At 33.3% G+C, this 20,549-nt stretch overlaps 1 protein-coding gene across 1 annotated transcript in view; it reads right to left on the minus strand.

The window, feature by feature from the left end:
* Nucleotides 1-20,549, minus strand: part of LOC108729102 (nucleolysin TIAR) — a 442,199-nt gene that overhangs the window by 7,045 nt on the left and 414,605 nt on the right. Inside the window, 1 exon segment of the mRNA XM_018458044.1 lies at nucleotides 5,397-5,577. Coding sequence (XP_018313546.1) covers nucleotides 5,397-5,577 — 181 coding nt within the window.

Raw genomic sequence — 20,549 nt, forward strand, 5'->3', positions numbered from 1 at the left:
CCCACACACACACACACACACACACACACACACACACACACACACACACACACACACACACACACACACACACACACCGCATATACGTATACGCACTAACACATAGTGGATTAGAACCGGCCTAGCTATTCTACTTGTGAAAAAAAGAATAAAATATATCAACCATATTGAATTTGTCTGACAATACTTGTATCGTGTTTCTCGCTTTAAGATCTATATTTTTCATTATATGTATAAATTTATATAAGTACAAGCATATTAATTTTACATAGCGCTCTTTAATTATTCAATGTATGAGGTCTATCATTTCTCGATTATTTAATTACTTTGCACTGGAGCACTAAAGTTTCCGAGAATCTGATTAAAGCACGAGAAATTTGGCGGCAGGATAGCAGAGGGAATTATTGAATTTTTCGAAGATTAGGTCACTTTTAAATGTTCGCGTTCGAGATTGCACAATAGCAACTTCGTCCGTGAGTTTGCCCCTTCCCATCCATCGAGCTACCATCCACGATCGTTGAGTAGGACGAACGATGGTCATCATCAGCAACCCCCCTCTCTAAGTCCGTACCTCGAGTGATAACCAGCGGCAGATAAGATTCTTTCTTTCACCCGAGAAGAAAAGACCTCCTTCCCTTATCCATCCTCCCGTCTTGCTTTCTCGCTGTACCTCACAGTAAGTCCATACGTCATCCCGAGATATTCGTTTCCGGGTTCCACGCTATGGAAGAACGGAGAGAGGAAGAGCAATTAGACGGAAGATATTTGAACGACGGACATTGTCCAGGGTGGCAGAGAACTGTGGCAGACATACGAAACGATAGAGGCCATCGTATCGGATAAGGATGAACAAGGATATCGAGCGGGCGCGAGGGAGGGTAGAAAGAAGAAGATATGTAAGGGTTTTTTGTGTCTTTCTCTTCCGTTTCTGCTTCCCTCTAGCCTTCTGCCTCTCTCTCTCTCTCTCTCCCTCCCTCCTTTCCTCTTTCTCTCTCTCCCTCTCCCCCCCTCTCTCTCTCTCTCTCCCTCTCTCTCTTATCGCTCGTTCTAGAGCATTCCTTCCATTCTCTCAGCAGTCTTTTCTGAGGTAGGTCACGGATCTTTCATCGTCGTCAAGGTAGAGCACTGAATTCGCTTTCGGCAGATATAAATGTTCAACTGATTTCTTGAACTGTTATGTTTCGTGGTTTATAGTTAGAAAATATCTATATAGAAACGATTTTTTATATAGCGAAATTTCTAATTTTTAATTGTGATAATTTCTATTTCTATAGGTGAAATTATTCTATGTTACAAAATGTGACTTTCGTTAAAAAATTTAATAATTCTTTACGAATGTTTTTGAAACATAAATAAAGTTGATTTTGTCGATTTGGGAAGTTGAACTGAAATATATGATCTGTGCGAATGTAATGGGTAGATTAATGAAATGGCCACGATTCGAGCTTGATGAGTCCGACATGCTGCCATTGATCCGACATGTTCTCGCGTTTCGTGCCATAAATCACAAGCGAGGTATTGATGCATTCATGCGATTTCCTAATATTTCATAAAATCTCATTTGATGACTCGTATTACGCTGATACCAATCATTGCTCATGATTTTGAGTATATAAAATTTTCTTAAGTCTCGCTATAACCATTGTGTTATGCGCTCCAAATCCAATCACTTTATGCAAATGTATCCTCTGAATATACACGATGATTCTACTTGATTAGCCTTAGGCCAGATTGTTCGATTTTGTAATAAATTTATCCGGAGAGTCAAGCATATCATCAGCCATGCATAATACTACATATATGTATGGTAATCTAGCATAATGGCACTAATGGCTTCAGGGTGATTGGTTAAATAATAGATTTCAACAAGGACGACATAATTTTTCTTAACAATTGATTATAGAAATTATAATATCTTTTAAGATAAAAATTTGTGTATATTCATCTAGTGTAATGGCTTCAAGGGGGGTGATCGATTAAATAATAGAGACATCAATAAGGACGACATAATTTTTCCAGATAATTGATTACAGAAATTCTATCTTTCAAGATAAAAATTTGTATATATTTATTTATCATTACTACTTTATTTTATATAAAATATTTAAAAAATACAGTACGTTCAGTTTAGAAAAAACTGATTGAAAATTGATTAAAATAAAAATAATTATATATGTTTGTTCAATTTTGGAAATTTTTATTACATTATTATGTAAATAAATTGAACACTTGAATATTTCAATCATCAAAAATAAGTAAAAGTTATGCTGACGTACCATCCAGGAATATGTAATACCGGGAATATACGTAAATTAAAGTTTGACTTAATTTAAAATAACGTATGACAATAATATATTAAATTTTTGTCCTAGATTTTACTTTTTTATAAGGTAGTAAAAAGAAGAGAGCTTCGGTAATTAACGAACTTTGATTATATAATCAGTGAAATGGTTTCAAGGGTTTCATACTAAAGTTCCGTTTAATTCCGTTTAATTCTTCACGAGAATTGGCCTTAAGTGTTCTTTGTGGAGTCTGGTGATCGATAAATCATTTTGTAATTTAAACGGTGATAGAGTAAAACGACTTTTAATTACGACAATTCATTAAGATATAGAAAAATAATTCGTGAATTTTACATTCATTTATTAAAAGAAAAACTTGTGGCAGATGAGTAAAATTTTCATATATTTCTTATATAACAAAAACAAATGACAATATTTGAAGTTATTTTAAACATATTGTTTCAGACTGTTTGAAGTAACGTAGATTACTAAATAAACTAGGAAGAAAAGTCTGTGCATATTTTTATTTTAGAACTGTATCTAGAAGAAGATTGATTTTAAATTAAGAAGAACAATGCTAGTCAATTTTAACCAGACTATTTTCGTAAAATTATATTAGATTGAGAAAAATTTAATGAATAATCAATGCGAACTGTGAACTACGAATCCGCAAATATCATGCTAACTTTATAATAAAAAAAAAAATAATTAGAGCAGATTTATTATTCTCCATGACACCTTTACAAAAGCTATAACGAAACAAAATTAGCATATTTCGCTCGTGGTAATATAATTCTATGTAATCGATCTTATAAAATTTTTATATTGGTTATTTAATTGCCACAAAAAATTACAACTTACAATTAATAATTATATATGTTCATGCACAAGCACACTGTTTTTATAAAAATATAAGTTTATATTTAAGTCATATAAATTTAAAGTTAAATTTAATGAGTGTAACTTTCTTTAGTAAACGTTATCTAACATTCTTTTCTTTTAAAAACCTAGGCAGCAAGCACAAATCATTTCGACATCAAATATTAGACATATTCGTACTAATGACGTCAAATAACAAAAAAAATAACGGTTATTTCATCATTACTCGATTACCTTATCATTATATTTCGTCATTATGATGTAATATATATTTCGATTTTGAGCTGTAATGCTTCATTTTACATTGATATTAAAACTTAAAAGTAAGTTTTTTTTTAATTATTGTTTCCTGCTTGTTCATATTTATCGTTTTATTGAATGTATTTTAAAATCCGTCTTAAATGTAATAATTTACAAACAAAGTTCGTTCTAATGGAACTTTGTGTGCAATCGTGATTAACTGCTGCGTAACCAAGCATCATTGTAATAATATTGATTTAAGACCATTTATATTTTTCGATATTAGTTAACTAAATAATGACATATAAAACAAATACGATATTCCTGATGATATAACATAAAAATATCATTTTATGTCATATTTAATGATTATTAATTATCATTTTTCTTAATTAAATAATAATTATAATTAAATAAATATCCATACTATGTTCAAAATTGAAACATAAGATGTCATAAAAACATAATTAAAACATTTTTCAGACATCATTTACGACTTTAAGACATCTTCACACGTCTTATGTTCTGATTTTGGATGCATGTTGTCTAAATATTAATTGAATATTAATTAATATTTTGGCTCTTTCTAGACGTGCTCTCTTTAATAGGTAACAAAAAGATATGAGATGTTATTTTGCACATGCAAAAATTAATGAAAACTGTATTTTGTATTTATTTATGAAAAAAAAATTTTAACTGTACCTATGTTTCATCTTTTTGACAATAATTATTAAATTGTTTTGTCACAAGTACCTATAACTCCATTAACTTTTAAATAATTAGGCGGTTACAGCATCCCACGCATAATTATCTTAAAAATCTTGTTTTGGGAAAGGAAAATAAAAAGTATATTGTCCAGAAGTCTTAAAGTTCATTATTTTTACATTCTTCTATTTTCTATTTCATAAGAGTGTAACTAGTATAAATTCAGTTTTATACATACTATTAAAAATATGATAGTAAAAACAAAATTCTTTTAGGGTGTCCTGAGTACTCCATCTACTTAAAAATTAACGTTAAATATTCATAGATAATCACAAAGTATTCCGTACGATCACAAAAATTAAACACTGCTAGATGACTGCAGTGAATTTTTCTCAAATATCTTGTTGGTCATATATATATATATATATATATATATATATACAGGATGTTAGTTAAGTATGTTGCCATACTCAACAGAGCGATTTTTTGGTTTATTTCAAGTAAAAAAGTCCATATAAACATGTGTTCTAAATTCGGCTTAGTTTCCGAAATAAAAATATTAAACGTATAGTATAAATAATCTGTTTATTTGAAAGAAATACAGCTTGAAATAGTCAAAAACAGAAAAACAAAAAACAGGCTTCAATTCTTCTGATGAAATAAAACAATTAGATGAATTGTTGAAAATGTCCACTTTGCGCCTTGATACTTCCATCGAGCCTTCTTTTCAAAGATTGACGTACACGCTCAAAGATTAGAACTGAAATCTATTTTTGATTTAATAATTTTGACTTTGTCACTTTGTTTACGGTTGTGCGAATGGTAACTCACGTGAAGCAAGGCATATTTATGCAAGAAGATATCTCCAACGCAATTTACCGTTTCGTCAAACATTTGCGAACATTCACCTGTATTTCGGAAATTAAGCCGTTTAGGACACATGTTTATATGGACTTTTTTACTTGAAATAAATCAAAGAATCGTTGATACTCTGTTGAATATGGCAACATACTTAACTAACACCCTGTATATCATCATTTATCATATGATATTATAATGTCACTTATTTGTGACATTAGATTGTCATTTTTATGTTTTAAAAACTTTCAATCAATTAGTGATTTTAATACTGATCAATGAATGATCAAAATCTATGTTCAAATTACGTATATCTGTTATCTGGAGTAATTTCTTCAATAATATCGATTTAAGTACCAATGGGCGGGCTTGAAAATATTTATATATTGCGAACATATTTTAATAAAAATATTATAAAATACACATATTTACCTGATAAAAGCATAACCTTTGTCCTTAAATACTCGAATTTCTTGGATGGATCCGAAGGGTGAGAAAGTTTTCTGCATAAGTTCTTCTGTTAAACCATTGGTCAAACCGCCGCAGTATACCGTGCAGTTGGTCGGACTACTTTGATTGTAAACTTCATCGAACGTCAACGGCTTTGCATTCGCTGTGAGACAAAAAAATTGACAAACTTTAAACTTTATTTAATTGTATAACCTGTTGAGAGGTCTAAGAAAACTGGTTCAAGCGTTAATAATCGCAGCTACGGCGAACTCCTGAATATTAATTGTTCGTCTGTACGTGTCTTTCTTGTGATTCAGAACATATATTTATATACATAGAGTATTAAATATATGAAATTCTTACATATTGCTATGTAATATAAAAAAATAGTTTAAAAACAGTTTACTGCGAAAGCTCAATTATGGCTTGAGCTAACGAGTTTTATACTGTGAATTTTTAGATTACGTTTGCTACAAGTTGTTGATGTTGATTCTGTTTACACCAGGAGATTAATTACTCTTAGTAAATATAAAATTCAAAATTGTGTAGAGAAGAGTTTAATAAGTTTAATTTAGATATACATATACAACGTCCACTATATTAGTCGACTAAGCTATTTTAATAAGCTATTTTAAAAGCTGTTTTAATCGACGTGAATGTAACAATTTTCCTCAATTGCGCTTAATTCAAAACTGTATCAATTACATATTAAATCAAAATTCTGAAAATGGGATGCTGTATTCATAGATATTACTATGCGTTAAATATTAGTCACAATGTTGTAAAATTACAATAAAATATTCCGTGATCAAGGAAATGTTTCGGGAAATATTAGCTGTACCTTATTGAGGCATTTATTTTGTTATCAATCAGTGGCACACAGTCACGCTGCTGAACGCATAACTCCTGCTCGTTTGCAGTCATGATTGGCGTATAAAGAACGAGCAGTATTGAAGAGTTACGCAGGTATTTATCAAAAAACGATCAGCGCATGATGTAATGATTATTCCGTTTGCGACATCGAACGACAATCGGATACGATCCCGATAGCAATATAAGAAACTACACGCACGTGGGACCTTAGGAAAGCCATTATTGAAAGTATCTACTTCCCCCAACGCGATAGATCTCTCATGTATCCTTTACTTCTTCTCTCACTCCCCTTTCTTCCCCGCGGTATTACTTTTACTGATACTACGAAAGAGGTCAACCGGGTTTCACGGTGTGGTCGGAGCGGGACGCGAGAGCAGCTCGAGATATCGAACGCCAATGCCAAAGAGCTTGAATCCCGTCAGCTAAGTTTACGATCGTACGGGGGCTTAGCCTATACTGCAGAAGCAGGTTACGGTGTAAACGCGACCGGTAAACCACGGCCTGTAATTGCCTCGTTCGGGGATGGAAGGTTCTCAGAACGGCAGAACGTCCCGTTAAGAACTTACCGAGGGACGTTCTCTTCTTTTCTCAAAGCTCGGCATTATCTCTTTATTGCCTGGTGAACGTTATTCTCAGTATTCCCGGAATGTCGGCGCAGCTTGCCCGTCTCCATCGCCGCCACCGCCTATGGTCGGCTTTAAAAAATTTTGTTTGTTCTAGAATGCTTATTTCGCAAAAAGAGAGATTGAAATATCTGCACTTCTGCCGCTTGCGAAGCTGTGAACTTTTTACGGTTCTACCTTCTTTGATCGCCGGTCGTTTAGCAAGTTAATAGCTGAGAATTATTATAGGACAAAATGTAACCAATCAATGCGTTATCGCGACACGGTAGTTAATTAGTGTGATATCATTTTTTACGAGTCATATTGCAAAATCTGTTCATTACAAAAAAAATATTTTCAGAATAAATCAAAAATTTCCCCAAGCATTTCTAATATATAATTATCAAATATAATAAACACTTAATTTTTTTTTATCAAAAGAAATTATATTACTAAATTTGTGAGAAAATCTTGTAATTTATGTTGTTTTATAATTATAAAACAGTACAATAAATATACAATAAATGTACGGACGTTACATCATTGAGCTTAAACATTTATGTTACAGACATAGATTGTATACTATTTTTGCATAACTTCATTATTAGTATTTATAATAGTTAAATTAAGAATTATATACATCATATTGTGAATGTGTAGGTGTAAATAATTATTTTATAAGTCTTTAAATTAGCAAGCAATTTTACGTCAAGATGCAGATAAGTCATATCATCATACAAAAAAGATATGTCTATCTGTACGTCTAACTGCTGTTTATGATCCTACTCAGAACATGCAAAATTTTTCGTAATATTACGATTAAATAAATTTTTCAATTACAGAAAATTCGATCCCTTAAAAAATGTTAATTATCATATTTATTGCCAGATTCCTGAAAATATAATTTTAATTTTGAGATAAGTGAATTGAAGTACGTGAATAATAATTTTGATTCTGAGATAAGTGAATTGAAGCATGTGAATAAATAATTCCAACAAAAGCTCAGAACAAAAGCTATTTTTGAACATATAAATATATATAATAATAATCGTTTCATAAACAATTTATTCTAGCACAGAATGATTATAACGCATATATACGACACGGTATTTTAAAATGATGCTGGATCTATACTTCATATCCTCTTTTTAGAACTGTAATAAATTGCCTTCAGCAGAATATTAATTTTATATTGGATTTTAAGCGACACGAGAAGCTGTCACTGCTTTTCTGTCAATACTTGTCCGCGCTGTGGACGTAGTTTTCGAGATTTAAGAGAGAGCGAGAGGAGGAATCGAGATTCAAGATATCGGGGATCGATTGGAAGAATTGCTCCCAACGTTTTGAAGCGGTTATATCAAGAATATCTGGTTGAAAAATTGAAGAGCTATTGTAGATCTATGGCGATGGTCTTCGTACGGAGCGGATTCCATGAAAGAGAAAAAAAAAGATTTCAAAGAAAACTTGTGGAGATGAAGTTGATTCGGACATGGAATGATACTGGATGAAAGAACAACTATACAATTGTATTTTTATCGAAATTTATCACGTTGAGTTTTTGATTGATTCTGATATAGTAATACATAATATACAGTAATATATTCAAATGAGAATCAGAATGAACAATATCATTTATAATGTATAAAATCGTTATATGTCGATTTGTATTTACATCATTAGGTATATACAGGGTCCGCCAAAAGTCCTGGACCGGCTGAATATTTCAGAAAATATTTTCTTGAGAAAAATTCATTTTTTGTAAAAATGAATTCTTAGTGCAAAAATGAAAATAAAAGGTACAACCTCCAATAACTTTGATTTTGACGAATGTTACCCAGGACATGATCCTAAACAACATTGAAGAGGTTTTAGCCATCGATCGGACACCTTGCGTAATGCTAATACCGGCGGTACTGTAACTTTCAAGCCTTATAACTCGAAAAGTACTTAATGAAAAATAACTTTATAGTGTTTTAGAAAGCTCTTGACACCAGCTATTAAATTCTGGCATCAAAAATAGGATATTCCATTTAAAAAAATTAATTTAACCTTGACCTGACCTTGGTGGCGCCACTCAAAGTCAAGCGGATGTGATCAGTGAATAGATCTTTTTAAATCCTACAACTTTTGTCTGAAACATTTTTCTCGAAAATGCATATTTTCTGAAATATTCAGCCGGCCCGGGACTTTTGGTGGACCTTGTATAAGTAGCTATATCAGTCCGATGTAAGCTCCAACCAAAATCAGTGGTCACAAATGTATTATAGGAAATGTAATGTAATTTTTCATGTATTCGTATATGTATTAATGATAACTTTTATATTACTTAAAATTGTATTATATATAAAATAAAATTAAAAGAATGGAAGTAATAAAGACAAGACGAGATACTTCGATTTAGCTCAAAATTTTTTGACAAACAAATAATTGACAAAATTTAATATTTTATTCTATTTTTTAAGTAATAAAATAGATAAATTTTAAAATTCTAATGCAGAAATGCCACAGAAATAAAAAGAAATGATTCTTAGATATAATTGGACTTGCTCTTTCGAACACTGGCTTTATTTCCCCTCTGCGAATTCTTAGTACTTTAATCGAAATATTCCTCTCTCTCTCTCTCCCCCTCTCTCTCTCTCTCTTCGAGATTGGGCTACTATACCGATTCAAACTGATTTGATTCCATTGAGTGTGCGATATTCCAATTTAACCCCTCAGGCATGATTTTCTCAACGTTTCCATTTTAAGTGGTCGACTCATGCGTCGTATGCGCTAAGGTCTTAATACGTACCCAACCCTAACGTGATTGCACGACTGGCACGATCCTGAAAACGCTATTTACCGACGTATTATAGTTACAGTCACACACCGTCGATATGTTTAAAGTTCGACGTTTTCGAGAGCTGCGCTTGCAGAAATTACGTGTCAGTTTACGCGGCAATAAAAGTAAGTAACTACTTTCGAGTATTGAGCACGCGAGCGTAGTAGCAACGATATTACAGGGACTAAAAATTTTCTCTGCAGAAATATCCTATAAATTTTCATCGATTAATAATCCATATTACAATATTGCGGATCAAACAAGAATTTGGTGTCGACAAGAAAATATTCAAATTCGCTGGTTCTGTCAGGTCACTTTTGCTCTTTGCAAATGATTCGTGATTTATGATCCCTCGGACGTGCCTGGTCGAAGATCCGCCATTACGGAAACAGCCTGTAGTTCTAGATTCGGCTCATTAGGCAGCTGATTACGTGGACGTGCCTAAATCGAAGTTCTATACGTCAGGTCAATGGCGGCTCCGGCGTATTCCCGTGAAACTTTATTCTTATCTAGCGGGAACCACTTGGCGATCGAATAACTAGATTTATCACGCGAATCTAGTAACTTTTTACTTCACTGAATTTCCGATAACTCGCCGCTCCCGAGAGTCGGGAGATGAAAGATCAACAAGAAATTCGGGGGTAAACTCGAAATTTTCTACCGACCGCGTCGGAGTCCGGACGCGCTAGTTCTGACCTTAAGTAAAAAAAAGGTGCAGAACACTGAAGTGAGAAAAGAAAAAAAGAAAGGACGACGGCTTTAGACCTCTGCAATATCTCCTTGCTCTTTCCTTCTCCCGAAAGGGAAGTTTCCACTTTTCTCCGTTTTATGGCGGATGGAATCTCCAGTGGTCGACGATAGAACTCGAATGTACGTATCTCGTGCCCTCTTAAATAACGCGGGTACTTGAAGTTTCGTTGGCACTGGTCACCCTAGCAGCGCGCCAATATTCGTCCCGACTAAATTCATGGTAGCGGGTACTAAGTGGACACTGGCTGTCCCCGTGGCCATTCTCCTTTTTCTTATTCTCGGACATCCGTGGATATCTGAATAATCAATGCTCGAACTGACGCTGCATTTGTAACTTTCTAGTGGTTTATGTAAATCAGGACGAACTGAGCGGAATGGGTAGTTTCTTGGTTCCCGTCGTACAAATACTTTGTCCGTTTCCTATTTGGATTTTATTGTTGCATTATCCATAACTTCACAAAAGTGAATTTGTATTTAAGTCATTGTATTGTATTTTCGTGCCCGGATATACGTCTAGCGATATTAGATTCTTAAAAAAAAAAGATGCAGGCAAAAATTGTATTAATATACATATAAAAATTTCACAATTAATTTCTTATATATTTATTGCAATTATTTATATTTGCCTTGTATTATATTATTAAATCATGTTTTCATGTTTACTTAATTGTCTATATATATAATTTTAAATTATAAATAGATACTGTTAAAACCTTCTCCCAACAAATATTAATATAGCGGAGAACATGATGGGAAAGTATTGAATGAGAAATTGTGCACGTATATAAAGGTGCACATGAACTAAGAAAAATTGCATGTAGTACAAGAAAGTAATGAAATGCGAAATATGCGAGGTATGAATGGGGATATTACGGATAAAATTTGATGGAGAAACGTTGTGCATACAATCACCGACTCCATTTCTTTTATAAGAAATCTGAGCACTGATTCACTCGGATGATAATAACCAAATTACATAAAAATATCGACAAGAGTGAAAAATTAAATAATGAGGAATATGAAAAATAGAGTAAAAAGAGTGAAGGAAGATTCGATTTTCTTTTACCTTGCTCACTGTACAATTCCCCTCTCATTCTCTTCTTACCGTACCTCTCTCGTATTCCTTTATTACCATTTTCATTCAATTTAGAATATTTTAAGTCTGATAAGACTTTCCAAACAAGGGGAAGTATACGAGCATGCATATTAAAGCCAATGTATACAAATTGTATTGTAAAACGTTACGACATAAAAAAATACTTTTAACAATATTAGAACGACGTTACTACATACGCATATACGTGCATATGTTCCGAGGTGTGTACTCGGTATACATGTATGTACGTATATAAAAGACCATTATACAAGTCTACCAATTTAGTTGAATACCACTAGTTATACTATAAACAGCAGTTCACTCGCTCGTAATTTTAGTTTTCAAATAGACAACGAAAAATATTTTCGACAGCTGGATACGAATAGAAATACTTTTTCATGAATAAAAATTATAGAATATATTTGGATGTACCGTGTGATATATTTATAATGCTACATTTACTGTTTCAGCGTTTATTAATGTGACGATATGTTCAAAAAAATGTGGACGAAAGAGAGAACGGCTGTGTATGTACGAAGAAAAATTGGAGCGATAAAATATTACTTTAAATCAACGCATAATTAGTGTCAAAATGACAGCTGCTATTCCCCCGGTTGATCTATTGTAATATTTTACAGCTACAGTGATATATAGCAGTGCTGATATTTTTCTCCACGCAACAATGTATACAAGTATGAAGAGTGAAAGTGGAAAGATAAGAGAATGATTAATAATTATAATAGTAATAAATACAACATAGATAAGTAATATAATAATAATGTTAAAGGTATTTAAAAGGTTGCAAAATATAATTATTTAAAAAGAGGTAAGAAGTAAGAAAAAAGTATGAAACATATTTTTAATAAAGGGTAAATTAGATAACGTTCGTAGCTAACTTGCTTTGATTGTAATACACTTACACACTTGTTTATGTTCACACCACCTCTCTCTTTCTCTTTCTCTCTTTTCTTTGCTACTGGCCTTAACTCTTGACGTATCATCCTCCTGCAAAATATCCGTGTTAAAACGACACGTGCAAAAAAAATAACGCAGCGACGATTCGTATGGAATATAAACCTACAGAATTGATTATTATCGGTGTCGACAATTATCTGCGATATTACAGTAAACAATCTTTCACGCAATAATTTTTTTCAAATAATTGGTTGATTTTTGTTCTTATATAATGCGTATTATGTTAAGTTAAAAGGATTTCTAAATTCTCGATGTTTAATCTTTCAAATGGAAGTTTCGTTGCAATCGGACTGTTAGAAAAAATATAGAGAGATTTAGTGAAGGTTTCGTTCAATGATAAATGAGCCAAACCGGGTTGACGTTAGATTTGTACACCGAAGAACTCGATACAGGTATTAGTCAAGCGTAAATTCGCGATACAATAAGGTACATGAAGAATGGCGGAGCAAATGCTTTCGATCATGAGGGCTTTGTACAAATGTGCTACATTAAATGAAGTCTACGTTTGAATGGATTTTCCCCTTTCTTCTTATCCCACTCGCTTACCATTGTGACGATAGTTTGTACATCCTTATGCCACTACGGTACTAACGACAATTTAATGGATCTCCTCATAATGACAAAAACTGGGTATTTCCTGACCAGTTTCTCCTATCTTTCAAGATTACGCTATAAACTGTACGATGCGTCTTTTTATGGATAGTATAACCGTATATCGACGCACGATGAGATTGCGTGTAAGTTATAACTTTTACTATCTACTTAAGTGTATAGTATTATAATGATAGATATTATCTTCAATTAAGTTTTAATTAAGTTAAGCTCAATTAAATTAATTTTGAGTTTATAAGAGCATGAATTTAAAATTAATCCATTACAAGTTTATACATTACAAGGTATTTTTATATACAATATGTATTCTAACATTATCAATATGTTGTAAATCATATTATTTTACATACGTCATAATATCATCATTAATAAATTGAAATTGGCAAATCAATTAAAAAGTTTTTAAATACATATATAATTTTAAACAGAATGAAACAAGTTTTTAGTTACATAATACATATGAAATATAACTAAAAAATGCAATTATAATTAAATATTATTAGTTTTATTTCAAGCTACTTAAATATTATAAGTTGAATTATATAAAAAACATATAGAGTAAATCTCAAGACTTCGAATAAATTATGATCATGCAATCAAAGTTAATACCAAGTTTTTCATATTTGGAAGTACGAATATCAGCACAGATTTGCATAAATCGAAGTTTCTTACAAAGACGCATAATACATTTGTTGCAAGTGCATATACCACGTTAAAGTCTATCCCTTCAAGTACAATCTAACAGTAAACACAGACGCGTGTTCTCCACAGGGACATTATCGGGACTAATAAACCTGCGAGCTAAACCACGGCTGCCATACTTTGCCAAGAAAGCTGAGTAACCGTGGCCGTTAAAGTTTCCGTATAATCTTGGGATAGGCGGTTTCGTTCTGAGGAAAAGCTTTACTTTGAACTCCATGCTCATACTGAAGTTTGAGCAACATCCAAATCTATGCGAAAGGGTTACTTGGTTATTATTTATGACTTTTGTTTTGTACTTCCTATATCTCTATCACAATTATTGTGCACATAATTGTATCGGTACCTTTCCCGTTTACATAAATTTCTATTTGCATTACTATTCAACTTAAGTACTATAATTAATGGAAGTTATTCAAGTTTCACATTTTTCTTTATATTTGATCCTATTAAATTTATATTGTAATTTATGATAATTTAATACGTTTTATTTTGATAACTGAGAAACATTATTGAACAGTCTGGATGCTTTAAAATCCTTTTTAAATTTCATTCTTTACATTATTATTATTTACTTCAAGCCTAACCAAATAATTATGTTGTATACATTTTTATAATTTTTGATAAATATATATAAAATATACACAAAATAAAAGTATGAGAAATTATAATCATATTGTTAATATTCAATTCATATACTATTAAGTGGAAATTTTTACAAAAGTAACCGTTTAAATAAAAAATAAGAGTGCGACGAGAAATACGGATATCTAATCGAGATGTTTTCGTCGTATTCAATCACTGTGATATTCGGCGCTCGAGTTAGTCTCTAGAATCGAGTCTCGCGCTTGGTGCTTCGTGCTTCCCTACTCTGGTTCATTCGTTCTCTCCGAGTCGGGCCAAGCCAAGATTTGTAGTCGCCGCATAAATTCGAGCTTTCTCCCTTCTCAGACTTGTCCTAATAGATTGGCGGCCCCGATAAAGACGTCCAATACGTACGTGTGTATTTAGACACTCTTGGTTTCTGCATCCATAACGCCTGATTCGAATCAATTCGTCTTTAATGGTCATTTTATTGCTAAACATTTCTAGAAGTCTGTTGGTGCGCGTATAAATCGCGGTTTATGATATCGCTCATCCAGAATCGTGTAATTAGAAATATGGAATATATATAGCTTCGATACATAGGTAGATCGCCGCTATACACTGCAGCTACGATGTAGTGTGGTATTGAAGAGGAAAGCGATTTTACATTACATCTTTCAACCGAGATAACGCTTGTAATTAATATACGGTAATCCAACGGAATCAACAATTTCATTAAATTTTCTTCAGACACTTACATGTTTGCATACAAATACGAATAAAAGATGCAAGGTTCGATATCTTTTCAGTGCACGGTTTTTGCGAATTACTTTCCTATTTGATCAATCAGTCGAGAATCATCCTATTAGGTGAACCGTCTCGATAATCTGCCATGTGGGTTTTTTGCGAGGATCGAGGACCGAATGTATAAACGATACAAGGAATACAATCGAAAATAAGTAGACGTAAAGGTGAGCTGTTTTAGATTAAGCTGAAAAAGAGTGAGAAAGAGAGGGGGAGGGAGAGAGAGAGAGAAATACGGAGAAAAAGATACGAAGAGGAAACGAGACAAAAATAGAGACAGAATGATCCAGAGCGAGAGAGAAACTGATCCGAGCGTTTAAAGAGCCACGGGGGTGTTCAACAGCGTTCCGCACTCGACGACGAAATGGTCTCCCGCCTCGTCGAAACGGGAAAACCAATCCTCTCTCTGCACCTTCGTTCGCCTTTCGCCTATGTGCCTATATTACCTTCGATCCGCATCTCTGCAAACCCTCGCCACCCTCCGCAAGCGGCACCCGCCGCCGCTGCCTCCGTTACCACCGATCCTCCGCCAGCCAACCCCCTGCCGCACACCTCCATTCGTCCTCGACCCTCTAAACCCGACGTGTTCGGCACCTCCTCCGTTCCCGAACCTGATCCCGCCAAACTGTGCAGTATGTTCGCAGCAGGCGGCAACCCTCAGGAATTTCATTTCGTGTGCGAGGCTAATTATACGCCGAGCTTTTACATATGAGACTGTCGCTATTTTACTATGGGTCAGCGTGGTGCATGATTTTCCAGAGTTGCTCGTTGTTCATACCACTGGTCCACCGTAAAAATCACTATGATTCCGATCAACGCTTCGCTTGCATCGTGTATCAGAGCGTGTAATAGAAGGCAATTATGGAGGATGCAATAGAAGGCAATTATGCGTAACCGAGAACGTTCGCGTATCGAATTCATACATGACAATTGCTATATCGAATTTTGTAACAATAGGCATAGAAGTTTATGATATCTCGATCGTGATTTTCTACATAATATGAAACTAACAATAAGATAGATAAAAATGTAATAAGTAGAAGGAAGAATTTCAATTATTTTGATTTATTTCAATGCAATGTACCGTATTATCAAAGCGAAACTGAAAAAAAATTGAGGGAGGAGAATACATTCACCTATATTCGAATATATTCGTAAATTAACACGAGAGAGACACGGTACCCTTACAGATACATACTGACCAATACTGAAAAACAGTAATTAATTACTTATTTTAAGTATTAAAAGCACTGTTGTTCAGTACTTTTAGTATTCCAAATAAGTAAATAATTATTGTATTTCAGTAATAAATTGGCTAATATCATAATAGATTTCTGTATAGGGTAAATTCGGGTAAAATGGCCATAGGCTTTTAGAATAACTACAAAAATGCTCTATTTAGATTATTGGAGGAATTATAACCTGTGGCCATCTTTTCTGTATGGTATAATATCCGAATTTACCCTATTTATAGAACTGCGAGTACAGATTTTGGCTAGTAAGGCTCATTCTGTTATGAACGTATGTTTGTGTACATTCTGCAATTATCATATTCATTGCGAAGACTGTGTCGCTGAGATACTTGTAAAAACACGTTAACCAGGCGACTGTATTACTGTTAGATTGGTCTTGGTTCCGAGGTGCTGATAGTAGTGATTGCTTGGTCGAGGAATCGGGGTTGGGTTAGTGGTTGCAGTGGTGACTCGCTCGGCAACTACTCACGAGTTACTACTACAAACATTAGGTCTCTTTCTCACTCTTTTTCCTGTGTGCTCGGTCTCCGGCGATCTATCTTTCCATGCGGGTTCTCGCACCTACGTCGCTCATCCCTTTCTAAAATCACCGCCTTATCCGCCCCCGCGCTTGTCTACCATCATTTACTTTCGACCACTTTCACGATTAAATGGCCGCGAAATTGCGACTGTTTTACGTGAGTTGGATAGTCTAGTCCGTGGTAGCTTTATTGTAGCGGATCTCGAGAGAAAAATATTGAGACGACTCTGAATTCTGGCGAATTTCTCGTGTTTCCATATAAATAATTATTTTACGTTATATTCATAATTTATGAATATAACGAAAAAAAAATACGAAGAAGAGTATACTAGATTTCTTCAAGTCCAGCAGCAACCCTTACAAAAATCTATAATAATTTAATACTGACCTATTTAATACCAAAAATTATTTATTTCGAGTATTAAAAGTACTGAACGACAACATTTTTAACTTAATACTCAAAATAAGTAATTGATCACTACCTTCTAGTATTAAATTTCTGTAAGGAAATCTTACCTATAATGTCTGTATTAGATATTGCATAACATTGCTTTTTATATTAAATATATAAAGACAAAAAATAAATCAGTATATCACAAATGTTGAAGCGAATCTACATATTTTTTAATTTTGGTTTGGTACATATAATTTTTTAATCTGAAACGAGACAATCTCCCCTTTTGTTTGTCCTTCCAAATTTCTGCTTTGTCATAGTGCTATATTTCACATGTGTTTGCCGTAATAATTTTCCCTGGTTGATTCATATGTAAAAACATACACGTTCGCTTCATGCATTTGTGCCCTTTGAAAGTGATGTATGATCTTGATTGGCCGAATCGTTCTGAAGTAGACGTCGTCGAGAGGACAAACGAGCGCCGATTTACATCGGAAATCCGGAGACGAAATTGCGCGAGGACGAAGTAGGTTTATCGGCACGATTTGTATAATCGTCAAAGTTTTTGGGATTGAAGCAGGGCATACGCGTACATGCACCGTCTCTTGAGTAAACTCGATCGATCTCGAACTACGGAAATCTAATTTTAGCAAGATACCGTCACTCTTGTTTGCTGACTGTCGGTAGAAATGTGCATAAGGAATTTTTATTTTTTTTAAATCAAAATCTGTATCTTTTTATTTAATCATTCATTTGTTTAAATCACAATAAAATTATTTTTAATCGAGGATATTACCATATTATATTAATTCGATTGATCAATCATTTTGGTTGATCTCTCAGCAAAAAAATAATCTATCAAATATACTCGTATATGTTTTATCATTAAATATATGATTTTAGAAAAGCATAATTAGTCATTCAGATAAGTCTCTACATATAACATGCATATTGTGATATGATGTATTTCACAATATAATGTATTTAAATGATGGTATTGAAATATCTTGAATATTCTAGCAAAATGATCGAGAATTCATGGAAAACCAAACACTGCATCTTTTATCGCGCGTTATAATTATGGGCAACATCTATAATTGATTGCCATCGAGATTGCCACGTTGTATGATTTTATAAATGTGATATAAAATTACTTATATTATTTAAAAAAAACATTATATACGTATGGAATTATACATACAACTTTAATAATAATAATAAGACATTTTTTTTAATCAACTTTTTAATCAAGAAGCGCCAGCTACGGTCAAAGTTAGATGTTGGAATAATAATCATTCAATTAAGTTTCTAACTTATTACTGTTTTTATTTATTACATACGTTTTTATTTCTTTAAAAGCGTTTCATAAGTTGTCATTATTTACTTCGGTATTTAAACATGCCAGTATAATTAACCAAGTACAAAGTATATTTAAACAGAGGAGTTCGAGGGGATAATCACTTAATGTAATCGTGGGACAATGTTCCCGAAATCATTATAAAATTTATAGAAATCCTCCTGTGTAATCCGATAATTACATATGCAATCACGAGAAATCATTGTGTAATATTAGATAAAATTGTTTATTTTACCAAATGACTTCATACGTAGTGAAGAAAATTATCTGACGAAATAATCAGACGAAATTGTATGAAATCAAATAAAATCATGTAATCTGTGGGACAATATTTCAGCTAGTGGTTACCCCTCGGAGGAGTTTGTTACTGAAAACTAACACAGCTATTATTATTCCCGGGACAATCATCGATATTAATTTCCGTATATATTCCGGCTTATCGGACTAAACGGCTCAGTCAATGTTGTTCGATTGAAGCAAAATCGTACATTTTAACGTCCATTATATTTGCAGTAACATTTATTTCAACTTAAAAATTCATATTTCCCTGAGTCTCATTCTCATTATTTAAACGAATTTTGAAACGCATGGATAATCAATATTGGGAACGATCGTTCCCAATAGCTCTGAATTGCGGATGTGCAATAGGAAAGGCCAAGTGTTTTAACGACCAAATGGATCTTGCAACGACCGACTGCTGTTAGTACACACAGCCAAGAGGAGATGCACGACCAGGATACGTTGCCTCTTGTGCGAAATACATCTCAAGTGTGGGTACTCCTCAGAACAATACCTACGGGATTCAGTGTAACATCCATAGTCTGGTTTGGAACATTACCTCTTTCGAAACGGGTCACTAAGAACGAACTCGGAGCAATTATAGTGACAATGAAAAATACAAGTCGTTTTCATCAACTTTTAATGTTTTGTGATCAGTAACAGTTAGAAATGTAAGCTCATTATGTAAGTTGAAAAATAAGGAAAATGTACATAGCACTAATTTCATCCGCATAATTATATAAAATTAATTTCTCTGACTCTTGTGGTTAAATATGTAATATTATTAATACTTCATAGATGTAAGAAGATTTTTAATATCATATTATAGATTGAGAGAAAATTGAAAGCAATTTAAATTTAAACTTCGAACGATATTAAAAGTTGTCGATTTTAATAACAAACATACATTAAGTTATGTCAGAATTGAGATTATCGTATCTATTATCGCTAATAATATGTTCTATTTGTTTGTGATTTTTGCATCTCTCGAATCTCGTGGTTCGTAAGAAAAACGAAAAAAGAATCGGAAAAAGAAAAGGAGCAAAGAGCTTTAAACCAGCGCTAAGGGTCCTACCTTCGCCATGGATCAATTGTAAACGACAAAGCCTCCAATTTCCGTCAATTTTCGACACGAAATACACGGTACAATTGCGTTGTCTGCTTTTTAAACTAACTTTCATAAGATATATCGTATTTTTCTCTATTGACTTTATGTCGTATTGCAAACAGATGCGTTCTTAATTCGCATCACGCGCGGATTTCGTATTCTGTCCGAAAGTTTCACATCTCGTCGCATTATCGAGTCAGGAAGTCAAAGTGACCCGGAGATACTGGGGCAGAAGAAATTGCGGCTCATCTGTTCGAGAGGCTCGCAAGCGTTGTGGGCATCTTTGTCCTTCGATTAGTTAAATCGTGCGAGTAATATAAAAAAACCGATTTAGCACATAATAATCTCACCAAAGAGAAATAGGACAAGAGACGTAATATTCTTGGAATTATATGTATAATTAATTA

This window comes from Mycetomoellerius zeteki, unplaced genomic scaffold (genome assembly GCF_001594055.1).
Source record: "Mycetomoellerius zeteki isolate Tzet28-1 unplaced genomic scaffold, Tzet1.0 scaffold70, whole genome shotgun sequence".
NCBI lineage: Eukaryota > Metazoa > Arthropoda > Insecta > Hymenoptera > Formicidae > Mycetomoellerius > Mycetomoellerius zeteki.